This window comes from Populus alba, chromosome 15 (assembly GCF_005239225.2).
Source record: "Populus alba chromosome 15, ASM523922v2, whole genome shotgun sequence".
Lineage (NCBI taxonomy): Eukaryota > Viridiplantae > Streptophyta > Magnoliopsida > Malpighiales > Salicaceae > Populus > Populus alba.
In genome coordinates this window covers 12,159,153-12,187,036 of record NC_133298.1, presented here as the reverse complement: position 1 = coordinate 12,187,036, position 27,884 = coordinate 12,159,153, and the positions used below count along the sequence as shown (strand labels likewise).

The 27,884-nt window shown below is 32.5% G+C and overlaps 3 protein-coding genes across 3 annotated transcripts; 2 read left to right on the top strand and 1 right to left on the bottom strand.

The window, feature by feature from the left end:
* Positions 1-270: 270 nt before the first annotated feature.
* Positions 271-3,594, bottom strand: LOC118033413 (exocyst complex component EXO70E2). Its single transcript, XM_035038397.2, has 2 exons — positions 3,394-3,594; positions 271-2,513 (listed from the first exon to the last, which is right to left on the bottom strand). The coding sequence occupies exon 2, from the start codon at positions 2,359-2,361 to the stop codon at positions 451-453; it is 1,911 nt and encodes a 636-aa protein (XP_034894288.1). The 5' UTR covers positions 2,362-2,513; positions 3,394-3,594; the 3' UTR covers positions 271-450.
* A 4,285-nt stretch (positions 3,595-7,879) lies between these two features.
* On the top strand, positions 7,880-11,825 carry LOC118033414 (PLASMODESMATA CALLOSE-BINDING PROTEIN 2). Its single transcript, XM_035038398.2, has 4 exons — positions 7,880-8,055; positions 8,576-8,812; positions 8,926-8,959; positions 11,225-11,825. The coding sequence occupies exons 1-4, from the start codon at positions 8,004-8,006 to the stop codon at positions 11,520-11,522; spliced, it is 621 nt and encodes a 206-aa protein (XP_034894289.1). The 5' UTR covers positions 7,880-8,003; the 3' UTR covers positions 11,523-11,825.
* Positions 11,826-19,196: 7,371 nt separating this feature from the next.
* Positions 19,197-25,310, top strand: LOC118033415 (ATP synthase subunit gamma, mitochondrial). The gene is made up of 9 exons (XM_035038399.2): positions 19,197-19,425; positions 20,436-20,479; positions 20,620-20,772; positions 21,960-22,073; positions 22,170-22,297; positions 23,122-23,244; positions 23,334-23,453; positions 24,115-24,236; positions 24,832-25,310. The coding sequence occupies exons 1-9, from the start codon at positions 19,325-19,327 to the stop codon at positions 24,899-24,901; spliced, it is 975 nt and encodes a 324-aa protein (XP_034894290.1). The 5' UTR covers positions 19,197-19,324; the 3' UTR covers positions 24,902-25,310.
* The last annotated feature ends 2,574 nt before the right edge of the window (positions 25,311-27,884 follow it).

The window sequence follows — 27,884 nt, the reverse complement described above, 5'->3', positions numbered from 1 at the left end:
CCCTTTAAGAGGTTGTCCTGTGCTGTACAATTCTGACCTGCCTTGAGGGCATGAATCAACTAATGTACGCACAAATTTAAAGTCGTTAATTATGTCTGGATGCATGCACGTACAGGAACCAAGGATCTGGTCGTATGGTTACAGAGTTCACATACAGGATTCTTGCTTCAAAGCAAGCAGCTGCTGCACATGCACAACACCTAGAAAATCTTGCTTAAACAAAACCACAGCGCAACAGCTGCGCGCACACAAGCACTTGGGAGATATGGATGACGAATGACCTCTGATTTTGAAGAAAGTTACATACAAAACTCGACCAAGATTTGTTCGAGAACCATTGACAGGGCAGGTGATAATTTACATATGCATCTAAGACAATCATGGTATGTATAATCAGGGGACGAAAGTTACAGAAAGAAAAGAAAAGCCAAAACTCAAATCATTGGGGCTTCACCACCTGTGCGAATTGCGCAGTGACCTTGGTGATCCTACAAAAAGATCCAAAAGCATTTTCTCCATATCATCAGAAGTGTACTTGATATACTTGTCGCTACCATTTTTGTCGTTCATTCCAAGGAAAACTCGATAAGCTGGGATTACTTTCTGTGAAGTAGAAATTTGCAAATCATCCCGAAGATGAAGATCTGGAACACGCCACTGTGTCTGAATTTTGTACACATCGTCGAAAGCATTACTGAATCTCCTGCACCTTTCTTTCAGAGACGTCCTTCCATCATCTCTAAGCAAAGAAACAACAACACTCCATGTGGCTCTCTCATAGCTTGTTGCATGCTGCTGAAACTTCCAATTATGCTTTCTGATCCATTCATCTCCAAAGAAAAGCCTGAGTTCAGAGCCCTTGACCTTCTGGACCATGTAATGGATGTTGTTCATTAAGAAAATATGCCCTAAAGAACCATCCTTGTATAATTTGGATTTGCAAATAAGATTCGATTCTAGAGTAGATGTAAATGACCGAAGGTGGCAACCCATGGGACTAAAAGTAGAAGTACAAATGTCCTGCCCATTATCCGTCTCAAGAACAGGATTTGGATCATCTACATCTCGGTCCTTGAGAAGCAAATTGAGAGTATCACAGTATGCAGTAAGGGTCTTGATGTAATTCATCACATACCTAGTGAGGGGATGAATTTCACCTCTGGGGAAAGGGTGTATGGAGGCATCCAGTGCAATGGCATTCCCAAATTTAAAAAAAGTGGTACTTGCAGATTCACCCAATCTCCTAAGAAGGTCATGGAACTCGCTCTTGACAAAAGAATTAGCCGCTTCAGAGAATAAACCTTCCATATCAAGATGAAGATCTGCCAGAACCTCGTACATGTCAAGAAAGCGAAACAACTTTTCAGGATTATAGGGTCCCATTGCTATGGCTTCACCAAAACTCAACAGGTACAAAACTGAAACCCTTGAGATCTCAACAAAGCAATATGAATCGAGGGAACCAAAATCCCCTAATATCTGGTTGCAAAACCGTTTCTCACTAGCAAGATAGACCCGGATGATGATTTTCACAGCCCTCACCCATTTCTTAATTTCGCAACTCAAGGTATCCCATTCTAGTTTTAATACATCATCGATGCTGAGTTTCTGAATTTCAAGGTTGGACAAATGCTCATCCAATGCTTCTTTACGGTTGCCAATGAAAGCCTCACAGAATTCCCTATCATAACCAGATGCAAACATAACACTAGCAATGGACTTGATGTCAGGAATCACAAGTGGATCAATCAAATCTACTGTATATTCAGTAGATTCTCTTCCATTGTTGTCTCTCTCTGATGTATCCTCGACTATTTCATCCTCTACCGAAACAAACGACTCATCATACAAAAAATCAACACTTGGGGGAAAATATATGTTCTTCGGCTCAAGGGATTGCTTATGTTGAACAAGAATGTGGTAGAGCTCTTCCTCAAGCCTTGACATTGCTATCTGCTGAACACACTGAGCTCGGAAAGCAAGTTCCTTCGGCCTCCCATGATCATTCATGGGCAAGCCACCTAAAGTTTCCATCACCGTGTGAATTTCATTAACGGCTTGTATGTACTCAGAAGCCTCTGTGGGTCCAGAATCCCATATCAGAGATGGATTAGACTCCCAACGCATGACCTCTCTCTCAGCACATTTCAGCTGCTCCTCAATCTCAGAAAATCTCCATCTCTTGCTTTCATTTATTATAGTCATTGCAGACAAATGGGAGTCCAGTTCTGTGAGGGCTCGTCTAAAGTCACCAGTCAGGTTCTTATTTTCTCCCAATAACTTCAAAATATGCTGAGCTGCAGCAATGATATGTTGTTCCCCTTCACAAGTCGTTGTCGTCATTGATTGACAGCCAGGCATTACCACGGAAGGAAATATGAAATAAGAAATTATTGTAGCAATACAAAATGTACACCTTGAATAACCTCCCAAACAAAATCCCAACTTTCTTGAAATGAACTCCAAACCTATGTCATGTCCTTGCCAGAGCCATGTTCAGTATTACAAAAGGTCTGTTGGAGAGAAATCATGAGTCGGGTTCAATGGAACTCCAGTTACAATACAGAACGAAAACTAAAGAAAGAAGAAGTGATCCAACTAAAAAGGAGGGATTAACTGAAGAAGAAAAAGACTCCTCTCATTCTCGAAGTTTGTTCATGAAAAAAATATCAGTGAAAACCAATTGATGCAACAAAAAACGAGAAACGTATTGCAGAAGCAAGGATTTTTCTCAAAGTTTGAACAATGAAAGATACCAGCGAGATAATAGAGAGGACAAAGGGGGTGAAGGATCAGTGATAAATGATATTAAAATGCAGAAAACAACAGAAGCAGAGCCTTAACTATGAGAAAATCCACTGAAAATAAGGACTGGACAATCAGAAATATACTATGGATAAGAATCAGAAGTAGGTCAGTTAAACTTACTAAAACTCAAAAGAATAAAAAGGGTAAGTTTTATAAGAATCTCAATTTTCTTTCTGTTAAAACCTTTCATGCCCTTTGCCATGATCTAATCACTGTCTATTGAAGATTTTTCCAAACTACATAAACACCCCGCAGATAAATATGGATAAAAAAAAACAAAGTCAAGCTGCTAAGAAAACCTAAGAGAAGAACCCTACAAACTGTAGGCCCGTTGTTAAACAAAAAATACAACAGCTAGTGCCAACAATAAGAAAGCAGAAACGAAAGAACTCAACTCTCAATTCAATGATGTTCCAGATCAAACAAAACAACAATACACAACTAACTAAAAAGCCTGATCAAAGACTAATTAAGAGGACCCCTTGATCAATTACAACCCCGTAAAAACATAGAAACAAGAAAATAAAATTAAAAAAAAAAAAAAAAAAAAACAAGAGATTTTATTGGGAAAGAAAAGAAATTTACTTTGTTTGTTTGTGCAGATATCTTTCCTCTTGAGAAGATGAAATCCAAGGCAAAAAAGAGAGAAAAGTGATCCAAAGAAGAAGGTAAAGAGTTTGGTGAAGGTAATAAAATATGTGATGAATTAGTTATATTTCTTGGCAATTTCTATGACGCTCTTTCTCTCTCTCAGTTGAATAATCCTAAAATGTTTATTTATTTAAGTTCTGAGCACCGGAAGTGTGTAGGTGTTCCATTCATTCAAGGTCAAGGCTTGACTTTTGACTGTCATAAGCGTTGGTTTATTTGTCTTGGCCAACAAACAAAGCAAAATCCTAAAACTTAAAAAAAAAAAAAAAAAAAAAAAGAAGAAGGGGGGGGGGGGGTTTAAACTCCCAAACTTTGTGATTATAAATATAAAATTTGAAATAATTTTATAAAAAGAATACAAAATATTTTTAAAAAATAATTCTTAATAAATTAAATTATCATGTAATAACTCCAAAAAAAATAAAAAAGATAAAACTCAATCTCTAAAGAATAAAATGTTGAAGGACAAAAACTAAGAAAAAAATATATAATTAAATAAAAGTTTAAAAAACTTGGTCCGAGCCTACCTGGGTCAAGACACAAAATCTCTGACCCAATCATGATACCAAGATGATCATGTTCAAAATAAAATTAAATAAAATCATGAAGTTTACTCATTGAACAACATAATATTAAATGATGAAAATAAAAAAATAATTTAAAAATAAACTAAAAAAAATATGAGTTATTTGGATTAACTCTCAAACCCCACGACCATTGAAATTATGAAATTCTTGAACCAAGTTCAAACAAGAAGTTTAATTCCTAACCAATTTAATTTTAAATGATGAGATAATGAAAAAAAATAAATTTAATACACTTGCCAAAAGAAAGATAAATAGCAATAAGAAGAAATGGGATCAAATTTGATAGGAAAAAAAAACCATGAAGGATGAAATTGTAAAAAAAAAATGATCAAGATAACCAAGTAGAAAGGAAATAGAAAAAAAAAAAACACAAAGATCAATTTTCAATAAATCAAATGTTAAACAATGAAATTGAAATAATTCAATTTAACAAAAGGACAAAAAAAAATCAATCCACGTTAACCTTTGAAACTAATGACTCTAGTCAAGAACCAAGGACTAACCCATAGAAATAAAGAAAAAAGAATTGAGTTAACCCTAGTTAATCCACAAAACCCGTGATCATGTGTATAAGATTGAGATAACCACTAGAAAGGAAATGGAAGAATAATTTTAAATAAATTAAATGTTGAAGGATAGAATTAAAATAAATTTATTATTTAAAAAAAGAACCTGTGACTAATCTCATAGAACTAAAACCATAAGAAATAATAAAGCAAAACTCTAAAAAAAAAAGGTAAAAAAATATATTCCAAAAAGGAAAAAAAAAAAACAAGACAACCCAGGGAAATCTTCTAAACTCAATCTAATATCTAAAACTCGCAACCCGTTAAATTCTTGAACCGTGTTCAATTAAGAAACTTAATTCTCAACCAATCTAATTTTGAATGATGAAATCATGAAGAAAAAAAAACACAAAAAAAAAATTCTATGGAGATCATAGAGGATTAAATTGTAAAAACAAAATCCATGGAGGATGAAATTGTAAAAAAAACCTAAAAAATGATCTCAAACAAAATAAATAACAATAAAAAGAATGGAGATCAAATTTAATAGATAAAAAAATAAAAGGGGTGAAATTGAAAAACAAGTGTAATTTTAAAGCTTATTGAAAATAAAATAAAAATAGTAATCAAAAGAAGAGAGACCAAATTTGAAAGATTAAAAAAAATAAAAGAGAGTGAAATTAAAAAAACATTTGTAATTTCATGGCTTATTCCGAATAAAATAAAAAATCAAAAGGACAAAGACCAAATGTAAAGGGGAAATAAATAGCAGGGATCATGCAAAATGTGAGGCAGGGAGAGTGAAAAACAAAAAACAATCATTGGTGTCAAACCTTATGCTTGTTAGGGGCATGCGTCACCCTATTCTCGTATTTGGTAGCCAAGACCTTTCAAACTTTACTCTAGAAGGAGATGTTTGGTGGTCAAACAACCCTGCAAGTATTGTCCAAACAACGACGGGGTGGCATCCACATGATGACATGTGCTAGCAATTTTTTTTTAATTATACTTAATAAATGTAATTTACAACAATATCCCTGAGTATCTTTGGGATTTTTAATAAAACCCATATAAAATAAATAAATAAAAAGCCGACAAGAGTTATGTTGGATTTTTTTTAAGGTCATTAAAGTAATTATATTATTCTAAAAATTTTAAAAAGATAAAAAATATCCTTAATTAGTGCCATAACTCAAAATTGGATCTCACAAAATTGTTTTATAAAAAATATATATATTTTCAAGAAAATCTAAAAAATAAATAAATTAAAATCCAAAAATATTTTGAGACACAAGGAGATAAACCTTTGAGCTATGACATGTCAAAAGGCTAGAAGAATAGTCAGATTGTGACATTTTGATAAGATGGGTTGAAGAAAAACTTGATGGAAAAAAAATTCGAGGTTGAAATCAAACTCGACCACAATTTAATTTGTTACTATTGGTTTCTTTTTAAATACTACCTTAGAACTATCAATGTAAATACATAAGCCTTGATCATGAGAGCATCTCTATATCGCTCGTCTAGAGAGTTAGGAGAATAATTTTTTTGACACTGTTGCATAGAAGTCACTCTCCATAGGAGCTTAATAATAATAAAATTTAATAAATTTTGAAAAAACATGTTACATATATAAATTACATGTAAAATTTTACTACTTTTATGGCTTGTCATGCTAGATGATGTATGGCTAGACATTTCACTTTAAATCTTGCTCATGTTCACAAGTTTTATTGAAATGAATTAGACACATGACAACCTCACTATGTATGAGTTATAATTTTATTTTATTTTTGTTATTTGTGCCATTATTGTTTTAGTAGTAAATTGTTTTCTAATAGATAATTGTCTTGCAATAAGGATTTGATATTAGCATATTCACTGATATTCTGATAAGGAGATGATTTATGGCTAATACAGATCTCTACTGCATTATTTTGATATCGTTGAGATACATTCCCTATCAAATAATATGATAAATTGGATTGTCTTAGTACATCCCAAATTATATTAATACTAGTAACAAGTTGTATGGTATTAGTTGTTTAGGTAAGCGAAAAAGGAATTGGTTGGTGATGATTGATGTAGCTTACCAAAATATTTGGCATGCTAGGAGAGATTGAATATTTTTGAAGTGACATTTGATAATTGATATAGAAAACTATGTGAGATGGTATTTGCTTATAACACGTCAGTTTATTATACCTACACACATTTTCTGAAGCATTCACGTAATTCTATGCATTATAGGCCTTGTTATCCAAGATATAACCAATTGGTATGTAATATTTTTTTTATATAACATTTATTAAATATCTTGTTCATATTATTATAGATGATGAGTACTAATTTTTTTTAATATATTTATTAGATGTATTATTCAATACAGAAGGCTCGAAGAGCAACAACCGAGCTCCACAGAGGAGGTGATGAGATAGGATGTGCCTTGGTAAACAATAAGCTGAAGTTAGGGAGGTTAAGTGTTTCAAAGCAACATTAACAATGATGAGATCACTTTTCATGAATGGAGACGTGTAGAATGAGAGGCAAGTCCATCTACGAGTGATTTATGCCCATTCACAAGCGTTCCAAGCTCGTCTACAAGATGAGGTGATTTTTATGTTGACCCCTCCATGAGAACTGTAGGCTTATCTACGAGTTGAGGTGGTGCAGACCCATCCACGAGCATTTCAAGCCTATCCACAAGATGAGACAAGTTTTAGATGCAGTTATATTATATGCTTTAATGTTATAAGAATTATAAATTTAATTTAAATTTAATAAAATATCATGTGAATTGTAATTGCATTAAATTAGGAATTTTAATAATTTATGAAATGAAAATAATATTGATATTGGATTTGTAAAATTTTAGATTAGTTTTTTTTTTTTTTTTTTGGTAGCAGAGGGGTTAAGAGATTGCAAAAACAATCTGTCTGTTTTTTAAAAAGGTGAATACAATATTTATGACTCACGAAGTCACAAATATGATATATTTTTTAAACTAGTAGATTAAATTATATTATTTTTCTAAATAGTTTTTCAAAGTTTTTTCTATTTGATAATTTTTTTAAAATCATTATATTGTTTTCAACCACACAGCCCCCTCCCAGGCATAAACAAGTTTTCTCGACTTCCCAGGATACTGTTTACTTTTTTTTGTTTTAAAGGGCAAAGGCAAAGATGATGGAGAAAAGAAAAGTAAATTGGTGTAGAAAGAACAAAAAAGAACAAAAAAGCACTCACAAGCCGACACCAAACTGGGCCACCTCCTCTCCACAATCTACTGTTTCTGTCTATTTTTTTCTTGTCTACAATCGATAGCCACCCCGTTTGCATTTGCATTTGCATTTGCATCACTCTCTCTCTCTCTCTTTCTCCCTGTAAACTGCAACCTTTCTCTGTCCGCCGTTGATATCTCTGAAGCTCTTTCCCCATTGTTCAATCAATAATGGCTGTTTTAGTGCTTGCAATACTCATGATGGCCATGGCTGGTCGAGCAAGTGAGTTATGGCATTATCCTTTTTCTTTTTCTTCATATTCTTTTTTTTTTTTTCCTGTTTCGGTATTTTTTTCTCCCTCCTGACGGCCAAAGCCACAGCCCATAAAACTAATCCAATTATAGACTAAGGATATCTTCTTTTCCTTTTATCTTTTAATGGTTGTTTCTTAATAACTTTCTTTTTGAAAAAAAAAGGTGTTTTTTTTTTACTTAATGCAAGTTTATTTTTGTCCATTATGTTTTCCCATGTATACTCTTGTTGGTTTTAAGCAATGCAGCTTTCTTTATGTTTGTAACCATGGAATCTCCTCTTTCTTCCTTCTTTATGTTTGTAACCATGGAATCTCCTCTTTCTTTGCCTTTTCTTCCTTCTTTGTGATGGACTAAGGTCTGATTATTGTTATTATTATTATTTCTAAAGTCCACCCTCTTTAATTTTACTAGATGGGATACTGCTGTTTTCATCGTTTCCTTTTTCTAACCTTTTCTTCTTCTTCTTCTTCAAATGTTGCTTCTGTTAGGCTGCACATGGTGCGTTTGCAAGGAAATGGGCACCTCAGTCCTACAGCAGACTCTGGACTATGCTTGTGGAGCTGGGGCTGACTGTGTCCCTATCCATCAAAATGGTCCTTGTTTCCTACCCAACACTGTCAGAGCTCATTGCAATTATGCTGTCAACAGCTACTTCCAAAAAAAGGGTCAGGCTCAAGGCGCTTGTGATTTCAAAGGCGCTGCTATGGTTTCTGCATCTGATCCTAGTAAGCCACTCCCCAAATCTCTCACATATATTTTATAGTTTCCTTGTAATATATATGGACTAATTACTTTTCACCGTTTTTATTTTTTTTGTTTTTTTGGGTAATTGATTTAGGCATTAACGGCTGCTCTTACCCTTCCAGTGTCAGGTACTCCTGCTTTAATTAACTCGTAGAAGTTTTGCTATCCAACTTCTAATTTTTTTTAAAGCAATTAAATGTGATGTCAGATAAGGTGTGACGTCTTTCAGGCTAGTGACCATTGGTGCCCATAACTTGGACTTGGAGCATTATATTTTAGGGTTTCAAAAAGTTTAAGATGCTTAACAGAACCGAATGCTAAAATTTGAGTCTAATGTTTATTTGAGAAAAATAGGAGCTAAAAATGTTGAAATAAGAAGGCAATGAATGATCTAGGAGAAAGCTATCGTCTTTTAGTTTAAGCTAAAAATGTTTCACGCATTTTTTGAGTTTTTCCTTCGAGGGAGAGCATTTTTCCTCCAGTACTTTAGAAAAGCTTGGTGCTTGCTGGAATTTCGAGTGTCTATCAACTGTTTTCTAGGCATCCTCCTTTTCTTTATAGCTGGCCGAGGAAACATAGCTTCTACCAAAGAATTTGCCGTCTCCGTTTTTTCTTTCAACTGTTGCTTTTTATCAGCAATGGTGTGTTTGATATTGCGAAGCAACTTAAAAAAACAGTATTAATTTAATATTTTTTTTCAAATAAAAACACTTTTATAAAACACTCAGGAACAAAAATTAACACTCTCCCCTCACAACCCTTGTTTTGTTTTCTCGCAAGCCTCACCTTTGATCATTTTTCAAGCTACCCTTTTCGCTTTGATAAAAGGATGATGACACTGCAGTATTTCAGATCTAAAGCCCTCTAATAAAGCTGTAATGTCACGGGAGCGTAATGGATAAGAGGACAATGTGAAAGATGCATTCTTACAAGGACAATAATGTACCTTAAAAACACACCACCTCATTAATTACTTTTCTAAGCTCGCCATCATCCATGTAATTCATCAACTGGCATATCCTTTAAGTTTTGAAAAAATAACTTAAATAGATAATAGTCTATAATGCTCTGATGAATTTATGTTCTTAGCTCTTATCAGTATAGTTTTTTATATGATGTGAATATACGTTCTAGAGGAGCGCTATATTATTAATATAGTTTTTTAAGTAGTGTAAATATACGTTCTTTTCCTTGTGTTCATTCCAATATACATAAAAAAATCATTTTAATAATAGTTTAATATTAATATTTTTCGTATTTATTTCTCAAGACTAAATAATTAGGTTTTTTTATCTTTTGATATTTCTTTGCCTCTCCTATTGAAAGTGTCCCAACATGATTTCTATGGTGGGCCATAATGGTTATGATTTTCAAATATAAAACAGCATCAAAACCTTGGGATGGACATAATATTTTTGAGATGTGAACCAACTTTTGAATTCTGGGATGTCTTGAGAGATGTGTATGCATGTGTGGCCCCACAGTTCTAGAGTGGCTCCTGTCACAACCAGCTATACGGAGCAATATATTTGTCGCTGTTTCGAGCAATTATCAATTTAGTCCACCACAAGTTCTTGCACTGCTCCTAGGTTTTCATGATAGGTAGACAACAGCAGCAGAAAATAGTGTGGCTGAGCTGTATGCGTTCACTTATACCTTCCTGATTATACAATGAGTGGATGTAGTAGTGAAGCAAGAAACGATGAAAAAGGGAAAAAAATCTTCAAGCCTAACAACTTGAACTCCTGTTGTTGGAGGGAACGTTACGCACAGCTTAGCAACATGACATTAATGTTGTGGTTTATGCCTAACTACCCGTCCCTGATTATTTATGAGGAGAGGGTAAATGTGAGCATGTTTAGATTTCTTCCATGTTCAATTGTCATCAAGATCCACCCACTACTGAATGCCACGTTATTATTTTAAAATCTTGATTCCAACGTTGTGATGCTCCCTGTATTTGAGAGACTGTGCTGGTGATTTTGAGAGAATATATGTTGTTTTATTAAATAATTTTGTCGATGACAAGAATAATTGTGTTGATCTATTGCAAATTGTTTGTTAAATACGGCTGTCATCACATGCTAATGTTCCTAATTCTTAATGTAATGTTCTTTTTCTTCCTATTTGCTATCGACCAACAAAAGTCTAAAACATGGCAGATAAAATGCCATGCCTGTATTTCAAGTTGCTGAATTTTTATGTGGGAAGTTGAAACATTTTAAAACAAAATGCCAGCCTGATTTTGTTGTTAAGAGAATACGCAGAGGAGGGGGGAGAAAAAAGGGCTAAAAACTCTCAAGTTAGAGTCCATCTTTGTCGAGTATTCTTTGTTATGGGATGATATCACTGTCAGGATTCAAAAATTATCTGCTGACCTTCTTTTTTTCCAGCGCTGCGGGCACCGGCACAACTCCAACTCCAGTCGGCACAACTCCAACTCCGGTCACCACAACTCCAACTCCGGTCACCACAACTCCAACTAACACCACAACCTCGACCGCAACCCCATCTACCACCACCACTCCGTACACTGCAACACCTACTGGAGTGCTAGGAGGGATTGGAACTGGTGTAGGTCCATCAGGAGCCGGAATAAACACAGACATCACTGACGGTGGATTCAGACTTGAAAACACTGGCTTGCTCTCATTCTTTATAACCGTTGTGGTGTCCAGCTTGATGTTTTAGTGCGGTGAAGGTGCAAGGCTGTGACTCTGATTGTGGCGCAGTGGTGGGGTATGGTGGTAACAGGCGATGCTGGATATCAATGTGCATAAGTGGGTATGCATGTGATTCTGTTCTTGTTTATCTAAAAGACATGCTAGCTAAGTTTTTGTTTGTTTCTACTTTTCTACTTGGCCAAAATGATTGGCTTTCTAATCCTCTTGGACGTGGTTATTTCTGTGGTTGCTGCTCTATCTGTGTACCATTTCCTCTGTTTTGTACATCTAGATTTAGATCTGGAAAGCCGTAATTTATTAATGTTCTCCACACTCTGGCACTCCCCAAAACTTTTATTCTTCTTCTTTTTTATGTAATTTTTCTACGACTCACATACAAAATTATCTTCTATAATGAATCAAAACTAAAACATGTTAAACCATGTTATTATAAGAATGATCAAGAAAAATTATATTATTATCATATTTTTAAAACTTAGTTTGGTGGGTCAATCTGAAACCTGGCTGACTTGGATTGAAAAAAAAATAGAAAAGGAAAAAGCCTAATGTAACCAAGTTGATTTGATTAAAAACTTGGTTGTAATCTGTTAACTTTTGTTTTTTTTATTTTTATTAAAATGATATTATTTTAATTTTTTTAAAAAATAATCTGGTTAAAAATCTAGAATTCAGGCTTTGAATCGAGCAAACCACCAGGCCGGGTTTGAAAATTATAATTAGTATAACTGATGATATTTTAAAAGTTACAAGAATTGAATAGTTTTGCAGATATCAAGATGAGCTATACTCTCACTCGAGTGGAATAAAATCTGGACTTTATACCTCTACTTGTTTTTTTTCTTATAATCTAGTCAATATAGATAATTATGTATGTTAACGATAAAGGGAATACTTTACTTCCTTCGGCGTCACCTTTCGCTGTACTCTTCCGCGTGGGTTCTAACAAAGCCTACAGCTTTTAAAAACATTGTTCTGAAGTTGGCGGCTATGTTCACTAGACCAAGCTTTTTATTCCTATTACTTACTATGTCTTTGTACAATATATAAACAATGCTCTCAATATTCATTTATTTAAGATACACGAAGGAATATCAATTTTCCTTTTATGTTTAAATCAATTGAAAAATTTGTCATGAATGATACGATAAATCAAGCATTGTTCTTCCAAAATATCGACAATATTTCATTGTCTAACATGTTAGTTAATTAATCAATTTCAAAATAGAATGTTTTCTAGCTTTTAAGTGTGATGCTTAGAATTAAAATGATAGTTATGTTGAGTTGCAATTAATTTATCAATTCAATCAATTAACTACCATGTTCTTCCATCTTCTTCAAAAAAACCCTCAATTCTTCTCAGCATAAACCAAAGATTTCCATAAAAAGATAAACTCTAAGCTTACTTGTCTCTTCAAACACAAAAAGGCATGTTTAAGCCCTTTATTGCAAAAACCTTCTTTTATTTCTCACTTCCAAAACTATGCAGATTGTATCCCTAATGTACCATGATTTATCATCGACAATGTTTAAAAAAACATATCTAAAGAATGTTTTGGTCCATACTAAGAATACATTTCTCAAGAAATAGATAACTTGTTCATCTTAGATGTAGTGAGAGGCTTCCACTTTAGGATAATCATGTGAACATCAATATATGGAAGAAGTTCATCCTAACATGGTCTATTGTTGCCACTTCAGATTACATCAAGTAGTTAGATAGAATGCAACAAAACTTTGGTGAAGAATGAAGATGCTAGAAAAATTTTTACACCATCCAATATGTAGGATTACCACCAAGCCTAAGAAGAAGATGCTAGCAACTTTATCCTCTCTCTTTTTTTTCTTTTTTTTTTTGAAATCAAATAACATCTTTGTATCCAGGTATAAGTTGTAAACCATAATTCTATCATGTTGTTTGGAACCATATGAATTGAATTGAATTCATATGGTTAAATCTATTCTTGTGTTTAGAATCTTTTTAAGGGCGTTGGTTTCAATTCACAAGGTTATATCAATTCTTGTATTTGGAATCTTTTTAAGGGTATTGGTTTGAATTTTAAATTGAATTCAATTTTTTTTAAAAAAAGAAAAATAAATAAAAAAGGAGACCCTCTAATTTGTTATAGTAATTCAATTCAAATTAAAATTGAAAATTATTTTTCAAAAATACCCTCTCTCTTTTTTCATTCTAAAACCCTTATAAAGTAACTTCTTATTCTCTACCAAAACACCTACTCTTTTTCTCTTTTCTTCTTTTTTAGCAAAAGCTTTGGCTCAAGAATATATATTTATGGTATCTTTATGCATTGTCAACATTATCAAAATTATGTTAGTCAATTAATTGTCTATTTGGTAATATGACTTGTGTTGGTTTGATATTAATTTTATTAAGTCTGATTTGAGTAAAATGTTAAAATTTTTATTGGAATATTTCTAGAATCTTATTCTCAATATTCCAATGAAAATATTAATTTGATAAAAAAAACATATACATACATATATATATATATATATATTCAATAAATATTTAATATGAAATAGTTATATTTTTTTAAAAAAAATGTCTATATTTTATAATAATTTAAATAAATATAAGGGTCATTGTAACAAAAAGAAATATTTATGAATTAAAAGAAAAAGAGTCAAGACTGTCAATTCAATTTATTTTTACAAGTATTCCAAATAGTATAATTGAATTCAATTATATGATTTAATATTTTATTCCAAACATAAATTATAATAGGTTATAAATTGAATTGAAATTTGCTTAAGAATTTAATTTAATTTTGCATATGATTTGGTTTCAAATAAGATGTATATTATTCGACCATAATAAAAGGCCTAAGCTTTATCCCTCCACATGAATTGACCCAGGTCAATTTAAAGATCTATTGGCAAATACTCCTAAGTACAATGTTTTATTAAAAAGAGAGAAGAAAGGAACTAACTTTCCATCCTAGAGAGAACATATGGCTTTTTTTCTCCACTAGGTGTATATGTATTTAATTTGTTCCAATTGTAATAAACCAACTAGGGCCTATTTGAAAATAGTATTGGTTTGGTTGAGGGTAAGACTATTACCCTTAGATCTTTTATACTGAGTCATATATACAAGGCATTATGGAATGCTAATTAGAAGTGAACACCATTTCATAATAAAAATATACTTATATTGTGTTTTATGGTGGGTTTTAGGCATATGTAACTACTTATTTTTATAGTTTTAGTATTGTACAATCAACTCTGGACCCTAATTAGTTTGTATAGGGAAGAGTTTGATGAGAACTCTTTTTCATAGTTTTTCTTATAAAAGATACTTAGAAACCTTTATAGTAATGGAAAAAAGGAGTGATTGGTCGCATCAAGGAGAATAGGCCATATATGATTGTCGATTCCTCAAAATAAAGAGACAAATGCTAGAAAAGAAGAGAACACTATAGTTTGGAAAAGTATCCTGACTTATATGGATCTACATTTTAGGTTGGTGATATATATGGTATAAATGAACAACTATTGTTTTTATAAGCCCTCTTGTCTCCACTTTGTAGCAAAATAATTAGGGTTTGTATAATGCATCTTATTTTCAATATACAATGTCACCAATAGAACTAGTCTAAGTAGAGTAATTTTAAAAGTTTAGAGAAAGTGAAAGATGTGACACAAACAGTAGAGTATCATTTTGAACACGGTAAAGTGAGAGACTTTACATTGGTAGTGAGACATCAAATAGGGTTCTCTTTTTATACAAGAAAGCTATGAATGTCATCTTTAATGCTTTTTTAGAAGTCATAGTTAAGAATTTTTTTTCTTTGATAAAGAAACTTCAACAAAAAACTAGCAAGAGAAAGCCCACCAAAAGTCCAACCAATAGCCTAGCCAAGAAATTGAGCCAAAGACCCTTTAGTAAGTATACTTTAATCTTCAAAAGTTCATTACATCCTTTTATATAATTGTTACTTTAACATTCTTTATGTTTTTCTTTAACTTCATAATCTACAAGTGCTTCTTCTCATAAAAATTCTTTCATCCTACCAAGGCTTCATAACCCTTTGTGGTTAAAGAAAGAGATAGTGATGCTCCCATTTCTGAATTGGTCAAAAGATCAAAGGCAAGTATTTTTATTGATCAAATCCTTCATTTGTTCTTTTTTACTCTTATAACATTTGAACTTATCCCATTCTTAATTTTTTTTCTCAAATACCATTTTCTAAAACCACACTTTTCGTAGCTTCTACTACTCCTATATAGGTTGAAAGCTAGATCCTTATCATTATATTTAAGTGGATCCCCAAAACTACAGCTGCTCTTCCTCTAATCCATGAAGAGCCTATGAGAGTGTTTACATTCATCATTAATTATAGCTATACTAATTTGGACATGATCTTAGAAGGAAAATCTTTCTTGACAAATGATTTTAACTTAAACAAAACTAGGGAGGATGAAGTCTAAAGAGTTTATATTAGTGAAATTACCTTAAGAGAAACTGAAAATATAGATACCATTGTTGTTATAGCCCCATTGATGTATGAAAATAAGAATGAACCTACTCTATTCATGGTGTACAATTGATATAGAAGACAATCTATTAAAGAGCGCTCTTATTATATAAGAAGAACTAGCACTAGTTGTTATATAATTCTTTGTTGAGCAAAAATTAGCTAGGAAAATAGTTGTTGCCCCTTACAATATTGGTCTCTTCATTGTGTTAAAGATCAAACAGGGTTTGACTATGAGTGCTGAGTAGACTATTTTGGCCTCCTTTTCTTCAATTTAAAAGATAATTCACTTTTGTTAGTCAATTTTACTCCTATTTGGTTTAAAGTGACAATCATCTCAAATAAAAATTATTTCCCCTTGTCTTAGGATGGAATTTTAGATGACTTTATAACTCTCATAACTCTTACAATTGCTTAATAAATGCCTTGCCTAGAAGTAGATTTGAAGGACTTTCTCACATGAATTTATTTAAATATAGACTCGTTTTGGTAATTTAAACTTGAATTTTATTGTTATGCATTTTCTCTCATCATATTGATCTTTTTCTGACCAACTCCTCATATCCTTAATGGTAATCTCAATATTTCTTGACATCTTACACTTCCTTTAAGGATCGATGGAAAAATAATAAAGTCATTATAAACACTAATGAATATGATATGATTTGGGTCTTATCAAGAGTTAATCTTGATTAGTAAGATCTAGCTCATGTAAGGTTTGACTCAACTAGTCTACCCCTAAAGATTTTTTTTATGTTTCTATATTGTCCAAATTATTATCGGGGTAACTCAACCTCTTAACCTCATGCGATATGAGTAATGGAGTAACTCTATAATACCACATGCATAAGGTGAGTTCTAATTTGAGGTGAAATACAAGTGATAATCAATGGACATAAGTGTTGAAATTCTTTTTGAATCTCATTTCACCTTACATAAGAATTTCATAAACAATACTATTTAAGAATAGATGAAATATTTTTTTTTATTTACCTAAGGTGATAAATCTTCTATTAATCACATAAATACTTTTATATAGCTCATGTTATACCCAATGTTTGTTCATTTGTTAACCTTGTGATACGAACTTCATGGATATAAAGATTTTAAAACCCACAATCAAATCGACCTTTCTCAAGAAAACTAAATTTAGACATATAATTGAGCTTGACATAATAATAACCTGTACTGAGGTACCAAAACTATAGAAACCGAACCTCCACCCAATACATATGAAGAGACATGAATGAGAAGCATGGAAGAAACCATGAAACTTGGTTAATTCTTTGATAAATCAGAGTAATTCAATAAAGAACCAAAAAGTATGAGTCACAAACACAATAATAATTTCTAAAATCAAAGTTTATATATATATATATATATATATATATATAACCATATATACAAGCTAAATAACCTATTTATAATAGGTAAAACATCCTAAAAAATGCTAAAAAAATATAAAAGAGTTATAAATAAAATAAAAGAGAAAAATAAAGTCAACTTGAAAACTGATACAAATCTCATACAGTAGGTTCTGGATCTTATCACAAGGCTTTCCCGATGATCAAATCTGGCCATCTGTCGTCTCACTAGATGTGCAATCGTTCCTTCTTCTACATAGTGCGGCGTGTGTATACATACCATAGTTGGATTGCCATTAATGATTGATTGTTTATATTTTTTTCTTTCTTTTCTCTCTCCTGAAAACTAAAGTGCATAATTGTTCTCTCATTGTTTGTTGTTTACTTGGTTAGATTGTCGTTGGTGATTGATTGCTTGTGCTTTTTTAGATTCTTTTAGGTCTAGCATGACTTTCAAACCCAAGATGCTTAAAATATTTTATAGACTCTTAATATTTTTTTAATTTTAAAAAAATTAATATTGACCTGCTGTGAAGAATAGGTTAATGTTTAGTTATACTCTAAAAGGCGTGGGGAAAGTACTGTAGCTTTCCCCACGCCTTTTATATATCAATATTGTTTCAACTGTTTTGTTTTTTTTTTGTTTTTTTTTGTTTTTTTTTTCATGCCTTTATGATTTTTTTTTTGTGTTTTTTTTTTTCTTTTAATGAATTTTCTTTTGTTTAATTTAGTTTGTTAATTTGAAAAAAAAAATTATTTAGTTATCAAACTTTCATGACACGCCTCTTGGGTTTGACGAATTAACCTAGTTTCACGAGTTAACTCAATTTTTTTTTTGTTTTTTTTGCTTTTTAATCAATTTTTTTGTTTAGTTTAGTTTGCTAATTGTTTTATGTTTAACCCGTTGATTTTATTTTCTATTTAGTTATCAAACTTTCATGACGCGAATCCTAGGTTTGACAGGTTAAATCAGTTAATTTAGATTTTCTTTCTCTTTTTTCTCTTTAGTAACATGCATATGTCTTTTGTTTGTTTTTTTTTTTTATCTTTTTAATTAATTTTTTTCATTTAATTTAGGTTTTTAATATTTAATTTTTTTTATTTAGTTATCAAACTTTCAGGACACAGATCCAGGGTTTGACAGGTAACCTGGTTTGACGGGTTAGCCTAGTTAATTCTAGGTCAACCCGTCAATTATTTTTTTCTATTAAGTTATCAAACTTTCACGACACGAATTCAAGGTTTGATAGGTTAACCTGGTTTAAAGGGTTAACCCAGTTAATTCAGATTTTTTTTCTTCATTAGTTTTTTTTTCTATTAGTTTTTTTTAATTAATTTATTTAATTATCACACTTTAATGACACGACCTTGCAGCCAAACCCGTATCCAAGGCTATTGGCTCTGGTATTATAGCTAGACCTACTGGGTCATACAAGTTTAATGTTATTATTAATATTATAAATATTACTTTTGGGTTAGGCGTTAAAGCCAAACCCAAGATTTTTAGATATAGTGTTGCAAAAAGACCTAATACTTTTAAATCTTAGTTTTTTCTTGATATTTTTTATATAAAAAAAAATAACCCGCAACATCACATGGGTTATATATCTAGTTATGCTACTAAATCTTGTGATTGCTATAAGCTTATAGAATGAAAGATCTATGCTGATGGCTTGTATAATAATAAGTAGAAAAAAAAAACAATTTAGAGAGATTGGTTGGAATTAAATCAATCGGTAATATATGGTGCAAATTGATATTTTCTTACAAACACGAGGCGGAAACTATGGTTTTCTTTTCCAAAAACAAGAGCGAAAAAAGCGAAAATAAAGTTTTAAAAAAAGACCCACACACCCGAGGCTGAGCTCACTCGCAGTCGATAATAAATTCTCGATCTAACAACAAAAACAACAGCGTCTAGGGTTTGGCCGGAAGAATCATTTACAGCAATGGCGATGGCAGCTGCTTTGAGACGCGAAGGAAGGAGATTTGCCTCCCCTCTCATCTCGCATCAACCAATCACCCCCTTCCGATCTGCTCTCATCCCCGAGTATGAATCAATCAGATTTATTCTCTTTTCATTTCTCTATTTTCTCTTTCTGTATGTTTGTTCTCTGTTTGGCTGATTACGAAATGAGATAAAAAAAATTAAAAAAGAAAAGAAAAGAAAAATTTGTTGGGATTGTTATTGATTTTGAAATGTTTATTTAACGGGTTTCTTTATAATATATATTGAAAGATAAAAAAAAAATACAAGGGTTTTTAAAGAGGCTGTTTTATCGCTTCTTCTTCATGGGTCTGTGTCATTAACACCAGCCAATTAGCCATTTGTTTGTGCGGTGAGTAGTTCCAGTATAATTCATGAATACCCAATATGGTTCCATTGAAGTTCCTAGGGCAAATTAGCTTTATTTATAAATATAAATATAAATATAAATATAAATGTAAATGTAATTATAAATATAAATATAAATACTCTTTCTTGCTCTCTTCTTTTGTATAAATTGTTGTTTAGCTATCCAATTAGTAATGTGGCTGAAAACAGCCTTCCATTTCAGTTGCGGAATTGCCCTGATGAGAGCATTTCTGTGATACCTAAAATGTGACGATGGTGGAAACATGGGAGATTTGTATTTTCATTTAAAAACCTTGAAGAAGAAAAATGCAGGCTCATAGGAACAATGAAATAAATAACAATTTTTTTTTTTTTTATGGTTGTAACAAACAAGTCTACCATCTTTAAACTGAGTTTGAGTGATATTTGGGAACATCACTTATCAAGTTGTATTTCCCTTGAGTGTTAATCATGATTCATCTGTCTTCTTTGATCGGATTTTTTAACTAGCTGCATTTTAGACATCATACGAGTATGTATAACTAAATGATTTTGTAGAACGTTCAGAAAATAAATCTATGTATGAGAGAGAATAACTTGCTGTGCGTGTTTGCTTGCATATATCACCTTCCATGATTTCCTGTCTTGATTGCTTCTTTTGGATGCTTTAAGAAAGTTCCTCTACTTTTTAATTGGAAGATAAATAATTTTCTCGGGATTTGCAGGGAGCATGTCCCTCTTGGAGTGCGTTCCATTTCAACTCAAGTTGGTAAGAATGTTGCTGTTCAATAGTTGCATCCTTTGATCTTTTGATTTGACTTTAAGACTTTATTTCTTGCTGCATCTTTACTAAATTAAGTCTCTGAAACCTGTAACTGTGGACAACTAATTGTGATGTATCTTATGCAGTTCGGAATCGGATGAAAAGTGTCAAGAACATTCAGAAAATTACAAAGGCTATGAAGATGGTTGCAGCCTCAAAGTTGCGATTAATTCAAACTAGAGCTGAAAATTCTCGTGGCCTATGGCAACCATTTACTGCGCTTCTTGGAGATACTCCTAGTATGTTCTGAGAAGTTTTTATCTAGCCACTGCTTTGTTAACTTGCATCTATTTGATATTTTATCTGTTCCAATTATATTCAACTTTCCAATTAATTAGTTATTGAAAGTAAGGATCGTGTTTTCTAGTCTTAAAAACAGCTATAATTTGGTTTCATTAGTTCATGTTGTGCTGAGTGCATGTTCTAAGTTCTAACCATGTTTTTCTGGTTTATTTTGGTCATTATGCTGCAACTCCCACAAAAGTTTGGTTAAGATTTTTGAATGCTTGCATGCAGTGGTTGATTTATATTTTGTACTCAAGGATGCATTGTTTTGATGTGTTTAATTATTATCTGAGTGTATATTTTGACGCATTTATTAATATGGTCTATCATTAATTGATGGAATGAAAATTTGTTTTGAGCAAACCCTATGAATATTTCAAATAGTAGAGCCTCAGTGGGTCCTTCTCTTTACTGAAGTTAGAAGCTTATAGAATTCATGGTGGTAGCAACAAGAATGTGAGAGCTTGCAGTATTGCAGGAATAAGATTGGTTCAAACTTGAAAAGATGCAACCTCCTAAGAAACTTCAGATTGATCTCCTTACTTTATCTTGAAAACAGAGAATTAAAAATCTAAGAAATGTGAGAAATTACCAGTACAACATTTCAAAATCCAGCACCCTTTTTAACTCAATTAATGAAAAAAATGGTGGAGGAATTTGTTTCAAATTCTTGATTAGAATACTGATTCTGAAAACATTAAATTGCCCACACAACATATAAGTTTATGCACTTCAAAAATTTCTCTTTGATGCAGGAGCTTTTTTTAATAATTTTCCTATAAGTTTTGATTTTCTTGTTTAATTTAGGAGTCCTTGGAGTTCTAGCTGTCATGTGATTAGCATGTGATATTATTAGGATTTTACTTGTATAAATAGACTGCTAGGGTTATTTTATAGACGCTCTTTGTTATTTTATCAATCTATTAAGATTCTAGAGCTTTTATCTTGTTCCAATTTCAAATTTATCCAATATTCACTGTGATTTCTGTTTTCTATTGTTTTCCCCTTCCCAACCTATGTCACTCTTGCTATTGTACTAGATCCCCTTGTACTCTGTTTATTTTCTATTACTGAATACATTTTTGTCCTCTTTTATTTTCTTTTATTTGCTTTTTGGCTTTGCTGTTATTTTGTTTGCTAGGTGTTGATGTAAAGAAGAATGTGATTGTCACCATATCTTCGGACAAAGGTCTGTGTGGTGGAATTAACTCTACAGCAGTCAAGGTCAGCAGGGCCATTAATAGGTTGACTTCAGGTGTGTTTTTCTTTTCTTTCTATTTAATTTTTTTTTTCTTGTTTGCAATGGGTTTGGCTGTTCTGAAACCTTAAATATATTTTTATACTTTCCTAGGTCCTGACAAAGAAACTAAATTTGTCATCTTGGGAGAAAAGGCAAAGGTGCAGTTGATACGTGATTCAAAAAAGAGCATTACAATATGCTTGACAGAGTTGCAGAAGAATCCTCTGAATTATACCCAGGTTAGTTGGTCATATTTCCTGGACCAAGTATCTCGAGAAAAAACCTTCTCATCTCTCTACATGCACATGTATAGACTTTTTTAGAGTTTTAAATCCCAAATTGTTTTAATGAAGAAGAAAGGAGGGAAAAAATCAGTTTCTATGGCCAGCAAGCTGCTTGTTTCCAGTTTATCATGGATTGAGCTCTTGTTTTTTGTACCCATCATTCTAATACTGTTTGCTGTTAAATGGACCTGGTAGCAAGTCCCTGGTTGCACTGATATCTGTTATAATTCTCCTTCAATGGGTTCTTTTATGCATTTGTCAAAAGCCATTGTAGTTATTTTACTTTGTTTGGAAGGGTGAGTGGAAACGAAGGGAATGAAAAGTGAGAGAAAGTTTCCCTTGGGCCCACAAAAGCTAATCTCTCCAATTCGAAGAGAAGTGCATGTGGGCTTTTGGGTTTGGTTGGGGTGTTTATTCAAATAATAAAAATACATTTTTATGTTTGATTTAAAATTTAAAATCTTATGGTATGAGGAACATAGAAGACATTAAAGTAATTTTACTACCAACATTTTCTTAACATTTCATTTTATTTTACATCCAATGAGGAATATCTCTATATTCTTTTGTATTTCTCTCTCTTAAAAATAAGATAGAGAGAGAGAGAGAGAGAGAACTTTTTTCCATAATTTCCCTTCCTCTCATTTTCTTTCCTCTCTTCCTAATGAAGAGTAGAAGTCAATTAATAGCTTGTACATTATATAAGCTACTAATCTTATTATAGAATAATTTACAAAAATTCTCCTGCAATTCCATTTGATTTTATTTATTTATTTCAGGTCTCTGTTCTGGCTGATGACATTTTAAAGAATGTGGAATATGATGCTTTGAGGATTGTCTACAACAAGTTCCAGTCAGTGGTCGCATTTCTTCCGACTATGGCAACTGTATTATCTCCTGAGGTGATTCAGAGTGGTGCACCTGCTAATATGTATACACTTTGGGTTTTTTTTGTTAAGGATTGTGGGTGTATGATTGAATGTTGATATAGGTTGTGGAGAGAGAGGCTGAATCTGGTGGGAAGCTTGGTGATCTTGATTCTTATGAGATTGAAGGTGGTGAAACAAAGGGTGAAATACTTCAGAATCTTGCCGAGTTCCAGTTTTCTTGTGTAAGCGTTGCCACAACCCTTTATTTTCTGAGTAGTATTTGGGACAGAGTCCAATTCTCAAAGCATGTGAGTCCAATTCAAGTCCAATTCTCAAAATATGTGAGTCCAATTCTCAAAGCATGTATGCACGCAAACTTAGACTAGAAACTTGAGAAGCAGTAGTTCAACCCTGTTTAATGGTTATGCCATTTAGGGCTCATTCTACCATGTAGGTTTTATATTACTGGTACAAGTTTAGTTGATCAGTTGAGTAGTGGTGTGTTCACCCTCATGCTTATTTAACTCCATTTCTTTTCTTTCATTTGATGCATGTAACCTTTGATAATCCACTGCAGTCTATTGTTTTAGTACCCTCTTTAGTTGACTAGTTGAGTGCAGTAGCTTCTGTTTTTTTGGTGCTTTTCAAAAGTGCATTTGTGTTGAAAAAACATCAAATTGATGTTCTTTTTTAGTGTTTTTTGATGATTTTGATGTGTTGATATAAAAAATGATAAAAACAAATCTGAAAAAAATTCATTTTAATGTATTTTCAAGCGAAAAATATTTTTTAAAAGCACCCTGTACCACAATACTGAACACGCACTTATTTTGATGCCTGTTTCTTCCACAGAACCTTATAGTATGTCTGGGATTTACATGTAAATCTTCAAATTTTCTTCAGGTTCTGTTCAATGCAGTAATGGAGAATGCTTGCAGTGAGCAAGGTGCAAGAATGTCTGCTATGGACAGCTCAAGCAGAAATGCTGGAGATATGCTTGATCGCCTGACACTGACTTATAACAGGTTACTTTCTCTGGATACAAATGCATGCTAGGAATCTTATTTTGACCCTGAAAGTATATTTAGTGAAGTAATGAATGGAAAATTCAGCCTGGGTAATAGTTGTGTTTGGTACAATTTTTGGCTCGGCAGGGTGGGGGGGGCATCCAGATGTTTTTCTCTCAAGGAACCATACTCAAATCTCTCTCTCTATCTCTCTCTCTCTCTCTCTCTCTCACACACACACACACACACACACACACACAACAGTAGTTTAATAATCTCTCCATTTCATCAATACACCAAACATTTTTAAAGACAACTTTAGGGCTTTAAGAATTAGTTCTGTAATAATTACTCGTGAACGATTCACCTCAACTTGTAGCCTCTGTACCAAACACCATAATTTTGGGAAGGTTGTAATCTTGTTAATGGCTTGGCAAGCAAAACTGAGTTGATTGGTTTAAAATAGTGCTCCACTTTCTATATCGTACGGGAAGTAGTTGTGGGGAGTTTGTTTCTCTTACATATGATGATTTGGAGCCAAGCAAACTTGTTTTGTTCTTTCATTTGTTCTTGACAACTGATTTCTGTAATTTGCGTGATATTTTTGTATCAGAACTCGTCAAGCATCTATCACAACGGAGTTGACTGAGATTATATCTGGAGCAGCTGCACTGGAGGGTTAAAATTGAAGATATCATGCCTCTGGTTTTGCAGACAGTGACGAATAAGATATTATCAATGGCTTGGAACTTCATGGTGCTATCTTTTGAGGTTTTTGTTTAGCGACTATAATAATCCCCCAGCATTGTTTTCTGTTTTGGGGAATTAAAAATAAAGTCCATGATGGATAACGGTTTATTTTTGGTTTTTGGTTTTTTTTCAGCTCTTTATCATGTGGTTCTGGCTTGAACACCCGAGAACTGTTGTAAATTTTACTGTAGTCCTGTTTGGCATTGTTTGATCCCTCCACAATGCACAAGAAAAAAAAGATTTGGCGAATAGAACATTGTTTGCTAAATGAAAACTTGGGTAGCCTTCGCCACTGTAATGGTGACATTTATCATTAATTGAAGGACTTTGTTTTAGGTTAAACTAGCTCATTGGCCTACACTAGGTGGAAAGGTTGGATTAAAATTTTTACAAATAAAATAAAATATATCAAAGTAGTGGGGAGTTTACTAGTATTGTTATTAAATTTGATCAAGCATGTCAATTTTATTCGGTTTTTTACCTAGTTTAAATCTTAAATTGAATTATTTTATAGTTGCCTAGATTTGAATTGGATGACTAAGACAACTTGGATAATTAAATAATTTTATAAAAAATATTGAAATGATAGATTAAATTGATTTATATCATCATGAATTTTATTAAGTTTAATAATTTTGTTTTTTTTTAAAAAAAAACTATTACTAATTATTTATGTTATAAAAAAATAGTTTATAAAATCGAGCATCAATTTAATATTAGAATACTTGTTTGAGACTGATAACTCTTATAAAAGCACATTAAAACAAATAATAAAGTTTTTTTTTAAGGATGAAATTAAAAAAAAAATTAAAGCAAAGAAAAAAAAAAAAAGCAACACACGTAGATGTTAAAGGATTAACAATTCTATGTCAAGTTGAGTAAATATAAATTTTGGTTAAAATAAGTTATATTTTTAGGGCATGTAATAACAACGAAGGGAATTTTCATAGACCCTAAAAAAATGAAAGTTATAATGAGAAGGAAAAGAGCTACCAGCATTACAGAAATTAAAATTTTTCTAGGTTTAGCTAGGTATTACATGAGATTTATAGAAGGATTCTCCATGATTGCAACTCCTTTGACTCCATTGACCCAAAATGAAGTGAAGTTTAAGTGGATTGGAGCATATGAAAATAATTTTTAAGAGTTAAAGAAGCAACTTACAATCGCCCATGTTTTGACACTTCCATTAGGGTCAAAAGGCCTTGTGGTCTACAGTAATGCGTCTAGGAGAGGACTCAGGTGCATCTTGATGCAAAATATGAGGGTGATTGCTTATACGTCAAGACAATTGAAAAATCATGAAGTTAATTATTTAGTTCATGATCTAGAACTTGTTATAGTATTTGCATTGAGGATGTAAAGACTTTATTTCTATGGAACGCAAGTTCAAATTTTCACTGATAATAAAGTTGAATATACAGCAAAGAAGATGGGTAGAGTTGATTAAGAATTATGATTGTGTGATATATTATCATCTAGGAAAAGCTAAAGGGAAGTAACAGAGTTAAGGAAAATGGATATCCAAATGGATGTAGGACCTGAAGGGTTGTTGTTGGCCCAACTTAAAGTATGGTGTGCACTTAGAGACAAGGTATTGAAAGCTTAATTAAAGGATACATGAGTGAAAAAGATAAAGGACAGGATTGAGGTTCCTTTTCAAATTATGAATGATGGAATGGTAGCAATAAGAAGACAATTGTATTTGCTTGATGATAAGGACTTAAAGGGTGAAGTGATAGGCGAGGCTCATTAATCCAAACTTATGGTACATCCTGGTAGTACTAAGATGTATCGTGATTTAAAAGAGTTTTATTGGTGGTCAAACATAGAGAGAGAAATTGCAGAATATGTGACTAAGTGTGAGATGTATCAGCTAATAAGATTAGAGTATCAAAAGCATGTTTGACAGTTATAACCACTTATGATACCTGAGTGAAAATAGGAGGACATCAACATGAATTTTGTCTTTAAATTACCTAGAGGGAAGAGAGGTAGTGATACAATTTGGGTTATTGTGGATCAATTAACAAAATCTGCTTTATTCCTTCTTATGAAGATGATAGATTTAGTTGATAAAGTGGCAAAATTATATGTGGGAGAAATAGTTAGATTACTTGGAATTCTAGTATCCATATTGTCTCATCGAGACCCTAGGTTTACATCTCGATTATGGCCAAGTATCTAGTGTGCTCTAGGGACGAAGTTGAATTGAGTACTACATTTCATCCCTAAACAAATGGTCAATCAGAAAGAACCATTCAAACCTTGAAAGATTTGTTAAAGTCATATGTATTGAAATTTGGAAGGAATTGGGAGGATCACGTACCATTGATGGAGTTTACCTATAATAACAACTATCAGGCTACTATAGGCATGGCTCCCTATGAAGCTCTGTATGGAAGAAGGCGACAAACTTCAATCTGTTGGGAAGAGGTAGGTGATAGGAAATTGATTGATGAAGTTGGTACAAATTACCACGGAGAAGGTGAAGATCATAAAAGATAGAATGAAAGCAACTTCTGATAGATAAAAAAGTTATGCAGATAGAAAACGAAGGCCCCTCAAGTTTGAAGTGGGTGATTGAGTGTTCCTAAGGTTTGCACCGTGAAAGCATATTATGCGGTTTGGAATGAAAGGAAAATTTGCTCCTAGATATATTAGTTTTTTTTAGATAGTTTAGAGGATAAGCCATGTTGCATATAGATTATCTTTACCATGGCCATTTCCAAATATTTATGATGTGTTCCATGTATTATTACTATAAAAGGTGGAGATAGATCTCACTGAGTGTTACCACAAGTTCCATTAGAGATAAATGAGGACTTGACTTTAGAAGTACGTCTAATCTAGATATTAGATAGAAGTGAGAAGAAACTCTAGGATAAAAGGATTCTCGTGGTAAAGAAACTTTTT